The following is a 12,269-nucleotide window of genomic DNA, read 5'->3' on the forward strand; positions in this document are numbered from 1 at the left end:
TGTCAGCTTTTCAGTGCTCACATTGGCTTAGTGGAATGCTGTTCATGCCATGATTTCAATGTTGCTGGCATCCGCTGTCCGGATAATGTGCCAAACATAACACGTGTGAAATGGCTATGTGTTGCGCTTCTGAGCAGGAACTTGAGGGTTCGATGTCGGCTGCGGCAGCCGCATTCCGATGAGGGGGGTGGGGGGATTGAGAAATGGCGTACCATGCATTGTGTGCACGTTAAGTAATCCCAGGTGGTCAAGGTGTATCCGGAGCCCTCCAGTATAGTTTGGTTGAAACTCACCGTGCAGTTCAGGGGCATCAAGTCGTTTAATAAATTTTTATTTTTCACTGTGAAAACACTGCACATATATAAAACATAGTTCATATATTGAGTATCGGTAGTTCCAACTCGAAGGGGCCCGAAAATTTCTTTGAATTAAATGAAGCTCGAATTACGGGAAGCTCATTGAATGGAGGACTTACGTGCATTAAGCAGCGCATTTTCACTGAGCTAAAATATAGTAAAAGCAGCGGAAGAATTCTATACTGACCTGTACAGTACCCAGAGGAATCAGGATACCTCAATTACAAACAGTAATGAACAGGATACGGAAACTCCTCCTACATGTATAACTAGCGATGAGGTCAAAAGGGCCCTGCAAGACATGAAACAAGGAGAGTGGCAGGAGACGATGGAATAACAGTCGATTTAGTCAAAGATGGAGGAGACATAATGCTTGGAAAACTGGCGGCTCTTAATTAATATGAAGTGTCTATCGACTGCAAGGGTCCCAGAAAACTGGAAGAATGCAAACATTATACTAATCAACAAAAAGGGCGACGTTAAAGAATTGAAAAATTATAGGCCCATTGGCTTACTCCCAGTATTATATAAAATATTTACCAAAATAATTTCCAATAGAATAAGAGCAACACTGGACTTTAGTCAACTAAGGGGACAGACTGGCTTCAGGAAGGGATACTCTACAATGGATCACATCCATGCCATTAATCAGGTAATCAAGAAATCCACAGAGTATAATAAGCCTCTCTATATAGCTTTCATAGATTAAGAAAAGGCATTTGAATCAGTAGAGATGCCAGCAGTCATAGAGGCATTACGTAATCAAGGAGTACAGACCGCTCACATAAATACCTTGGGAAATATCTACAGAAGTTCCAAGCTGCCTTAATTCTACACAAGAAAAGCAGGAAGATACCTATAAATCAGACAGGGAGACACAATCTCTCCAATGCTATTCACTGCGCGCTTCAAATAAATATTCAAGCTATTAAACAGGAAAGCCTTAGGAGTAAGGATCGACGGCGAATATCTCGGCAGCCTTCGGTTTGCCGATGACATTGTTCTATTCAGCAACAATGCAGACAAGTTACAACAAATGAATGAGGACCTTAACAGAGAGAGTGTAAGAGTGGGATTGAAGATTAATATGCGGACGACAAAGATAATGAAAAATAGCCGGGCAAAGGAACAAGAGTTCAGGATCACCAGTCAGCCTCTAGAATTTGTGAAGGAGTATGTTTACCTAGGTCAATTAATCACAGGGAACCCTGATCATGAGAAGGAAATTCACAGAATAAAAATTGGTTGGATCGTATACGGCAGACATTCAGCTCCTGACTGGAAGCTTACCATTATCATTGAAAAGGAAGGTGTACAATCAGTGCATTTTACCAGTGCTGACATATGGGGCAGAGACTTGGAGACTGACAAAGAAGCTTGAGAACAAGTTAAGGACCGCGCAACGAGCGATGGAACGAAGATTGCTAGGCATAACATTAAGAGACAGAAAGAGAGTGGTTTGGATCAGAGAGCAAACGGGTATAGACGATATTCTAATTGACATCAAGAGAAAAAAATTGAGCTGGGCAGGTCATGTAATGCGCAGGTTAGATAACCGTTAGACCATTAGGGTTGAAGAATGGGTACCAAGAGAAGGGAAATGCAATCGAGGACGACAGAAGACTAGGTGGAGCGATGAAATTAGGAAATTCACGGGCACTAGTTTGAGTCGGTTGGCGCAGGACAGGGGTAATTGGAGATCGCAGGGAGAGGCCTTCGTCTTGCAGTGGACATAAAACAGGCTGCTGCTGCTGATGATGAACACATCAGCGATGAGTTGCGAAAACGGAACTTCATGACAGCAGGGTGTGTACTGCCGTGAAACCACATTTCTAGGCAGAAATTTGTTGCTGTGAAGCTGCACATCAAGGAAAAATTTGTATATAACCTGCAGCTAGGCATAAATGTTAATTTTTTAAAAATTGTATGCGCGAAAATACGACACATGTAACGGGAGACGAGAGCAGCAGCAGCTGGCCCGCGGCTGCACTTTCAGGTCGCAGGCGCCAGTTGGTATGCTGCTTAGTTCGGCGGCGTGGTATGTTCACAATAACTGTCGCAAACGTGTTCAGATTAACGGGTGGTTTTGCACTTTAAATTTTGACAGGAACATGGCGTCAGTTCCAATAATGGGAATTAACGAGGTGCCACTATATGAGCCGCACGTTTGAAAAAAATGCTGGCACAGAAAAGTGGACACGCACGAAGCACTGTGTGTGCCCTCTCTTTTTTTCAGTGCCCATACTTTTTTTCAATTGCGCTCTTTATAACCAAGCCATAAATTACCAACTAGCCCATCGGCACCGCTTCAACAGGAACTGGGTAGGGTGAAACTGTGAACAGTGCGTGTGTACATTCAGTTGAACTGGTGCATTTTTGTGCATTACATTATTCCAGCACCCTTGAGCCGCATGCTTATTCTGTCCTACTGTTGCAGTACCGGCAGGGCATGTCCAGTTCAGGCAAGGAAGTGGGCCAGCAGTACATAAACTCCGTGCGCAACAGCATGGAGCAGCTTCGACAGAAGGTCAGCGACGAACTCTGGGTACTCGCCCTGTTTGAGGTAAGCGCTGCAACAGCTGCAGTAGTGTTGCCAGACTGCCTTCCGAATTTGATGGACAACTATACCGAACACAATGTGGTTGTTTCAGTGACGCAAAGAGTTTCCAGGCCAGGCACTTTAGGGCATTGCACAGGCCGAAATTCTTGGCCCGGTCCGTGACTGCATGAACGTACCTTGGGCCCGTGGGAGTAAGCCTTTAAGGGGACATGACTCGGTCACCCAACAATTTGCGGTTTACCGCGGCATGTCGTAGTACAGGGTCTAGTGTGGCTATGCACGTGTTAAAACTGGGCAGTAAAAGCACATCCAAAATATGAGCTATAACTCGCTGGCCCCGCGCTGCAGTGCCGACCGCCGCATTACATGCCATATGATGGTGATGATGATGATGAAGTCTCAATTAATGGCACAAACCCACTGCGGGGGATAGGCCACAAGTCGGGTGGTAATATGATTGAAAAATAAAATAAATTAGTTATTAATAATAACACAAAAAAGGAAAATAAATGAATAACCAAAGATGAAAAATGAACTGTTAATACAGGAGATAAAGGGGTGATCGATACGATAGTCAGCCTTGCCTTGATAGGAATACTAACAAAATCTTGCTACTGTAATACATAAAGTAAAGGATATACTTAAGCACGAGCAAGTTAAATTTTGAATAATAATAATATTTTAACTGTGAATTTGTGCTTTTACTTTTTGAATTTTCTGAATTGAAGTAGATGTAAATCAATTGTGGAAACTACGATATATTAATTAAGCAGTCTTTTTGTGTTACATAGGAAATTATAAATGGCTAGGCAAACGTTCCTGTGGCTGTATCCTAATACCGTTGCTCCAAGGGAGAGTATAACAGTACTGCTTAAAGGCAATCCTAGATCTTGAAGCAAAATTTGTAGACATAGTTTTTGATGAGTAGAAAGCCGCCGACACGATAATGAAAAAATGGCCTATGGATTCCAGCTCATGCAGAGGTAGCATAAAAGGGATACCGCCAGACCACATCTGTACAAGTAAAAATTAAGTGTTCGAATGTGGCAACACAGCCGTGTTAATGAAACTTCTAATTGTCGCTTAGAACACAGTTGTCGTTTCCAAGAATAATTTAGGGGCATAAATCTGTAGATTTTGCTAATGACAGGGCTTTGTTGTCTTTGGTCAAAGAAAATTGTCTATATCTGGCTGCAGTGATGTGCGCAGTTGCCGGCAGCACAGATATCACCGGACCTGTTAAAGAAGCTTGTCCTAAGCAATGGGCTATGTGGCATCGTGTTGCTGCATGGAACCGAGCCATCGTCTTCCAGGAAATCAGCTACCGCACCACATGAGGTCGCACCATAGTTGTCATTTGTTTATATATTTGCTCCAGATAACGTGTGCCATGACTTCGATGCCACCAACTTCACGTGAAGAAGCAAGCGACAGATCTTTGAGGAGCAAAAGCAGCGATGACGTCATATACGCCGCGCATTCTGACTTCGTCCTCATCACGTGCCGAAACACGTCCTCCGAGATTGGGGTGTGCCGCACATCTTGGAGGCAATGGACGAAGACAGCATAGTAAAGGCAGTCAACATAGATCGCGACATTAGTGTTGCGAAATGCTGCTCATGTCTTTCCTCACTGCTGAGTACTACGACTTTATTTCACTATATTGTAACAAAGTGGGATTGACGAGGACGTGGAGCATCACCAACAAATACACCTTATCAGTCGTCAAAGAAAAACCAACGTCTTCTTCGTTTCCATGCTTAACCTAAAAACCCGCCCTACTTCACTGGCACATACCCGTGGCAATACAGTTGTGCCATTTGCTCCTCCTTTAGAAAAAATCATTGCCTCGATGATAGAGTCTTGAAAAACAGCGAAAAAAAGAGCTGTGCAGTCTTGTCAGTCTTCATAGTACGACTTCGTACGAAGCACGTGAACGACCTCGGGTAAATGTCGTCGGCGCTTTGAACAGCGAGAGCCATCTGGAACGACTACATAGTTGACATCACTGATGTGTCGGAGAACTACATAGGGTCCGAAGTACTTGTGCAGGAGCTTTTCAGAGAGCCCATGCTGACGAATAGGTGTCCAGACCCACACTTTGTCGCCGATGTTGTATGTTACGTGTCTGTGCCGAAGATTGTAGCATCTGGCGTCACAGTCGTGTTCGTGGATTCGCAGATGCGCAAGCTGCCTAGCTGCCTCTGCTCATAGTGCGATCTCTTCAGTGCCTGTCTCGTTGTCATCAAATTCATGAGAGAGCATTGCGTTTGATGTTGTCGTAAACTCACGGCCATATACGAGACTGAAGGGTGTCGGTCTCTTGACGAACCGTATTATATGCGCGGGTAACATAAGGTAAAAGCTCGTCCTCTACATCTACGTACATGCTTACTATATTAGCCAGTCTCCTCTGGAGTCGTTCCGTCAGTTCGTTTGTTTGGAGGTGATACACCGTTGTCTTCCGGTGGGCGCTACCACTTAGACGTAGAACGATATTCAAAAGCTTGGCCATGAACGTAGTACCTCTGTCCGTGACAACTACTGCGGGAGCGCCATGCCTTAAGACGATGGATTTGAGATAAACTCTTGCCGCTTCATCTGCTGTTTCCTGTTGCAGAGCACCTGCCTCGGCATATCCAGTGAGATAATCCGTGGCGACGATTATCCACTTATTGCCGGTAGTAGACACTGGGAAGGGGCCCAGAAAATCCATGCCTACTTGTGCAAATGGTGTGGTCGGCACTTGAACAGGGTGCAGTAGGCCGGCTGACTTGACGGAGGGCGGTTGGCGATGCTGGCAATACAGACATGTCTGAACGTAACGTTTAAGGACTGCAGTAAGTCTCGGCCATTAGTAATTCTGACGAATCCAGGAACAGCAGGACTGTGATGCCAGACACTACAATCGCACTGCGCCGCTTAGCCAGCCGTTCATGGGAGACGAAGTCTGGCACTACAAATTCGCACTATGCAAATTATTATGCCCACAGATTGCTGGTATGCATTCCATACATGCATGTCTCTCGGATCTATACTTAGCGAAAGTACGATTTTGTTAAGCTGCCACGTGTTCCAACCAGCTTTTTCTTCCATGCTGTAGAGGCTTGCGGAATGCGTAAACAAATGCCCGTGCACATGTGTCCATGGCGCAAAGATTTTGCGCAATGTACGCTTTGCCTGAACCTTTACTTGAACTTGCTTTATTGCAGCCGATATTGGCAAAAAAGGAAGATAGCAAGGCTGACATTTGGCCGGGGTAGTACCGCCTGCCTAATGAGTTGGTGGGCGGTCGGCATCGTGTCTGGCCGCAGCGTCAGCTTTTTGATGGGTATCCGAAGAAACCTGGCGAGCAGGCACATATCGTTGTGGTCTGGCGTGAAGTGTTTCCAGAACAAAACAAAAGCATCAGATGAGCGCCAGTCTTTTCTGCCCACCTTCATCTCGCAAGCCTTACGCTACCTGAAGAAGGATACGCAGCTCTCCCTGCTCTATTAGCTCCTGCACCCGACAGTGCTACATAGGCGCCGCAGTGGCTGAACAAAGCACATGTTTCCTGTATGCGCGTACAGCTGAAATACGGATTCTTCGCTGGAATATACATGCTCGCTCAGCAAGCATGCAGCTTGTGACATCACAGCTTGTGAGGGTGCCAGTGCTGCTCGACTGTTGTGCGGTTCGAGTGTAATAGAAAAACAATTAAATACGGCTCAAATGCAAAATATTTAGCCAATGTGTTCTTGAACGGTTACCTCACACAATACAGATTATAATCGAAAAATGTGTGTCACGCCCCTTTAAAGGAGTACTGGCACAAATTTTGCAGGGCTCTGTTTTTTGTACTTCATCAGTAGCTGTTCATCCAGTAATAGTAGTAAAGAAACTCGTTTGCATCAATGTGCGGCGATTGTTATATGCTCGTATGTTATGACCACTTGGGGTTTCAATTTCGAAGAGCACTTCTTTCCCCGTGGCATATGAGGCATGCTTCAAAACAGCAATGATAACAGAAGCACACAGGCATGTGATGCACGCTGGCGCACCGTCTATCATACTGTCACGTAGTAATGACGGTGAAGAAGGCAGTAAAACTGTTATTGACGAAACTAGCGCTTTATTGGGCGAACTTGTGCCCTCAAAAGGAGGCTACACTCAAAGAACAATGATAGCGGCGAACACAGTAAATGATCGTCGAAAATCTGATCTGCCGGTCAAGCACGTCGGCTTTCATAGATGAGCCATCGAATGTTCCAGAGAAATCGCTGGTGCCCGCGTGTCCTCCAGAAAGTTATACACCATTCGCGTCGCACATACGATCAGGTTACATGAGCTTCGGCAACAACAGACAGCAGCAAGAACCGTCGATAACATCCGCAAAACTTCCGAAACATGCAATCGCGTCATGCGCTGAGCACAGCAGCAAGAACCGTCGATAACATGCGAGAAATTTCCGATACGGTTGGATACACAATAAGGTCATAGAACATACCTATTGCAGGCTATGCCAGTCCTAGAATTAAAGATGGTGTGGAATTTGTGGGAGATGTAGGGTTCTCCTCCGTACTCTTGGGACAAAGGAACGACAACACAGTAGTGCAAACAATCACAAGGGCATTTATTGCACCTTTCATAGATCAATGCCTGCTAGCCGAGTTGCTATCCACAAAACATGCCGATGGGCGCGCGACAAATCTAGAAGTCCGACTCACCGAGCGACCGGATAGCGAGCGAATATGTTCGCCCCATGCTGGATCCTAACGCCTGGTCGTTCGCGTGTACGGTCACGCGAATAGTGGCACGTTCGAAGGCGGCCACGCGAGACAGTCTCGCAGAAGCATGGATCGGCGCCCGCGCGGACGTCCGCGCCCGCCGACAATCTCGAACCCAAGAGCCCAAGCGCCTTCCTTTCGGCGCCCAAGTAACCTCGCCTGTCGGCGGCGTTAGCAGCGCAACACTCGCGCCATCTCTCGCACTGCGCTTCAACCACTCCGACCACCGCGGGCGCCAGGCCACGCGACACGGCGGGCGAAGCCGCCCTGCAGGAGACGAGCTATGTGGGAAAACTAGATCTCAGGGGAGGCGTGAGAGTCACGCATCCCCACATCCCCCCAACCTTAAATCACTACATATTCCGGCGAAACATGTCACACAGTCTAACATCAACACGTGCTTCGCGAACAAGGTGGTACATGCAACAGTGGCCGCGCCGAGGAAATGTCCACACGCTGTCCATAATATGCGAGCCGACTGTCCTTGGGGTACACCGCTGGCGTCCGCCGGTCACAGCAGCAGCTTTGCACTCGACGGCACGATTACAGGCCAGGACTCCGGAAACGACGACGCAGTAGTCGGTACGAGCAAGCGTCGCTCGCGCCGACGCGCCCTGCTGGCAAGAGCCGCCGTAGCTGTCGGTGACCGCCGGCTCTTTTGTCCGCCGCCGAGGGTTGTGAGCTGGATGCAGGAGGCCGCCGAAGTCGCTGCGCCGAACTGGCCACAGCATCACCATCGCCCGGGGTGACTCGATCGTAGTCCGGGGCAGCAGCGCAGACGATGTGCAGGTGACGGCAAACCAGGGGTGACTCCAATCACGCTGCGTAAACTCAACACACTCGGCAAACACTAAAGTAGTGCAAGGGAGAGGAATTCTGCATGCGCATCGCCCACGTGGTGCGATGTTCAACTCGGCTAGCAAAAGATCGGGCAGCTACTCAGATGCTAAGTTCACGTGAACAAAGCTCGCTTCCTTGAGTCGAACGAGTAATTTCAATTCGTGCGAGGCTAAATAGAATGAGGGAAGCAAATTGCCTCAACGCCACGGTCCACCAGGTTGTGTCCCTCCACGTGCAACAGGCAGCTTCGTAAAGCCTTAGGCCTAAATCGTCGCTACCCTGACAACAACCGGCATCCAAAAACAACACCCAAAATGGGCGCAAAACAGGCAGCCGCGAGGAGACGTTAGCTCTGTGAGGTGGTCCTACTCGCTCGGTGCACAGCATCCGAGTTGACGGCGCCCACCGTCCCAGACGGTGTCGAAGCGCCCGGTGCCAGGCCGCAATACCAGTCAGCCCGTAGCGGCACCCGTGGCCCGCGGCCACCCGGCTCCCAGAGCCGCGACTTCATCCGAGTCAAAGAGATAGAAGAAGCTATTTACGTAAGAAATTCGGACCACCCACGAGGCTTCCGTACTCACTCGCTTCAGGCTTGCCACTGCTCCGCGGGCGCTCAGCCTCGCTCTCCCAGGATGCAGACCACGTGGCTCTCGTACTGACGAACGTCATTAAAAAAAACACTTGCGAAAAGGCTTAGCATGTTGATAAGTTCAAACACACTACAGCCACCGTCGCCTCGCTCAAGAAAGCACGCCGCCAACGCTAGCGATCAAAATCCACGCTAGCCCTACGCTTCAGTTCAAACAAAGGTCTCGAACGAAGCAAAACTGTTAAATCTATCGTCCGATGCCCCAAAAGCTCCACGTTGGGCAGCCAGATGTGGGAGATGTAGGGTTCTCCTCCGTACTCTTGGGACAAAGGAACGACAACACAGTAGTGCAAACAATCACAAGGGCATTTATTGCACCTTTCATAGATCAATGCCTGCTAGCCGAGTTGCTATCCACAAAACATGCCGATGGGCGCGCGACAAATCTAGAAGTCCGACTCACCGAGCGACGGGATAGCAAGCGAATATGTTCGCCCCATGCTGGATCCCAACGCCTGGTCGTTCGCGTGTACGGTCACGCGAATAGTGGCACGTTCGAAGGCGGCCACGCGTGACAGTCTCGCAGAAGCATCGGACGGCGCCCGCGCGGACGTCCCCGCCCGCCGAAGATCTCGAACCCAAGATAGGGTGGCTAGAAGGGGAGGTGTGAATACCGGCGGCGCTTTCCTTCGGGCGCGCATGACCCCCTTGCGCACCGATGCCACCAGGGGGAACGTGGCGCTGCTGCTCGCGGCGTGGTATTACGGCGTGGTACTCCCGCGCTGGCCTGCGCCCTCCGCTGTCAGTTGGTCCCGTCGCCTGTTTTGGAGTGTTCCTCCCGCCATTCCGTCATTCGAGGGCGAGATGCTGTGGACCACCAAAGTTATTTTGAGCACCGCAGCGATGCATGGCTAGTTTATTACATTGCAGGTTATGTGGCGAGAAGGCGTGTTTTGCTCACTTATTGTGAAGACTACGAAGCACCATAAAGGCAATATCCCCAGAGAGCTTCCACCAGAGGCATCCAAAGAGTGGAACCTTGAGGGCCTTTCATATCCCTCAGAATCGTTCTATAAGCTGGACAATGCCCTTGAAAACAAACTCACTCGTTTATTCAGTGTAACACTCGCCGTGGTTGCTCAGTGGCTATGGTGTTGGGCTGCTGAGCACGAGGTCGTCGGATCGAATCCCGGCCACGGCAGCCGCATTTCGATGGGGGCGAAATGTGAAAATACCCGTGTATTTAGCTGCACGTTAAAGAACCCCAGGTGGTCAAAATTTCCGGAGCTCTTCACTACGGCGTGCCTCAATCATAATCAGAAAGTGGTATTGGCACGTAGAACGCCATTATTTTTAATTCAGTGTAACACGCAAGCATGCCAAAGCTGTGGCCGAGATTTTGCAGTCAATTGGTTAAATGTCAAAGATTGGTTGCCTAGACCATTCTGCTACCCTGACAGCCTCAGTTATACGTTTTTATTGCCTCACAAGGATTCACTTTTTGCTTAAAAGTTTCAATCAGCAGAGCAGTGTGAAGAAACGGAAAACACTGAAACCTTGTGTGTTGTAAATATTTTTGCTCACTTGTAAATAAACGATTTCATGACCACATCTGTTGCTTCACTGTCTTCAATCATAGTAAGTTCCTTATATGAGCGTCAAAATGACATGCTACAGGTCTGCAAGCGCAGACAAAAAGTGGTTTGTAAATACGTCCAGACTTTATCAGGTAATGTCTGCAGTTTACAGGTCTTACGGCACGCATAGGGTGATTGACTGCTGATCTCGAGGACGGCGGTCGCATTTTCAGGGAGGCGATATGCAAGGCGCCCGTGTGCCGTATGATGTCAGTGCGCGTTAAAGAACCCGAAGTGGTCGAAATTATTTCGAAGCCCCCACTAGCTCCTAACACCCAAAGCCAGCTCACGAAATGCGCACAGACAAAACGCGTTTGAATCTCGATACAGTGCGAACTGGGCCCGTAAAATCTCACCGGAGTAATGATTTGGGCTGACATAACATTGTTTTCATGATAAAGGTTCATTCTTTGACGCTCGCAGAAAGCGCGGGATACCCGAAACGGGCTCATTTTCACTTCGGTGGTAGAGATCCAGCCGACGCGAGGCTGGCGAGGCGCTCATTTCGGCTGCGTGCTTACCCCGCCTTGGTCAACAGCGCCGCCCCGCGGCATCGGTGCGCTGTGGGGTCACGTTTGCGCCGCCGGTATTCACACCTCCCCTTCTAGCCACCCTACCCAAGAGCCCAAGCGCCTTCCCAGTGTTGCCAGATGGCGCAGAGTGCCGTAGCCAAAGTATAGGAAAATTGTAGCCCAAAAATAGCCAACCACACAACCAGGCTAAGACAGTTAGTAGCCAAAATGTAGCCAACATTACCCATCGAACAGTGAGATGAAGTTTTTTTTTTTCGCAACTAAAATTCCAACAGAAAACAATAAACTTGTTACAAAAGATACCTGCGGTTGACTAGACCAAGTGACGCAGCAGAAAGCGAGAACTATCGCATGCTTTGCAGAGTACCATGTCAATGGCGTCTCCGTTGCCCTACTGTCTCGAAGGTATGATCCAGTGTATTGTAAAAAAATAGTAAACTGTGAATTTATGCTATAAACCTGTCGTAGACTATAAAATTAGCTAACAGCAGATACTTACCTTTGAAATCTGGGTTATGCTCCCATTCTTTCTGGTATTTCCTTGGGTATTTCGCCCACTTCCCCATTGTGCACAAATGAAGAGGCGAGACAAACACACAGAGCGAGCACAACAGCAGCAGCTTTCATGCATGCATGGTTTCACTATCCAGACACCATAGTTTCACTTTCAAGCAAGCGAGCAGGAGAGCGGCTTTGGCTAAATGCGCCGTACGCAGAATCCCTAGTCAACAAAAGCCACGACATTCTCCACAGAAACACGCCACGTAGACAGAAGCAAAGAATGCAAGCAAGCCGCGAAAAGGCTGCAGCAGCTACTAATTAAACGTAGCGCTCTTCCAAAAACACGCTTTTTTACCATTAAAAATTTCAGGGAGCGTATAGCCCAAAAATAGCCACAACGCCAAATTATCTAAAAAGCAGCCAGGAAATATTTTAAGTAGCCCAATTTGGCTATAAATAGCCCAATCGGCCTTCCTTTCGGCGC

The 12,269-nt window shown here is 48.3% G+C and overlaps 1 protein-coding gene across 8 annotated transcripts in view; it reads left to right on the forward strand.

The window, feature by feature from the left end:
• Cadps (calcium-dependent secretion activator 1) overlaps nucleotides 1-12,269 on the forward strand; it is a 468,212-nt gene that overhangs the window by 352,134 nt on the left and 103,809 nt on the right. For all 8 annotated transcript variants that reach the window (XM_055069950.2, XM_055069951.2, XM_055069952.1 and 5 more), the window contains one exon: nucleotides 2,794-2,919. In XM_055069950.2, the coding sequence (XP_054925925.1) occupies nucleotides 2,794-2,919 (126 nt within the window). The remainder of the gene's footprint in view (nucleotides 1-2,793; nucleotides 2,920-12,269) is intronic.

Source organism: Dermacentor andersoni, chromosome 9, assembly GCF_023375885.2.
Source record: "Dermacentor andersoni chromosome 9, qqDerAnde1_hic_scaffold, whole genome shotgun sequence".
NCBI lineage: Eukaryota > Metazoa > Arthropoda > Arachnida > Ixodida > Ixodidae > Dermacentor > Dermacentor andersoni.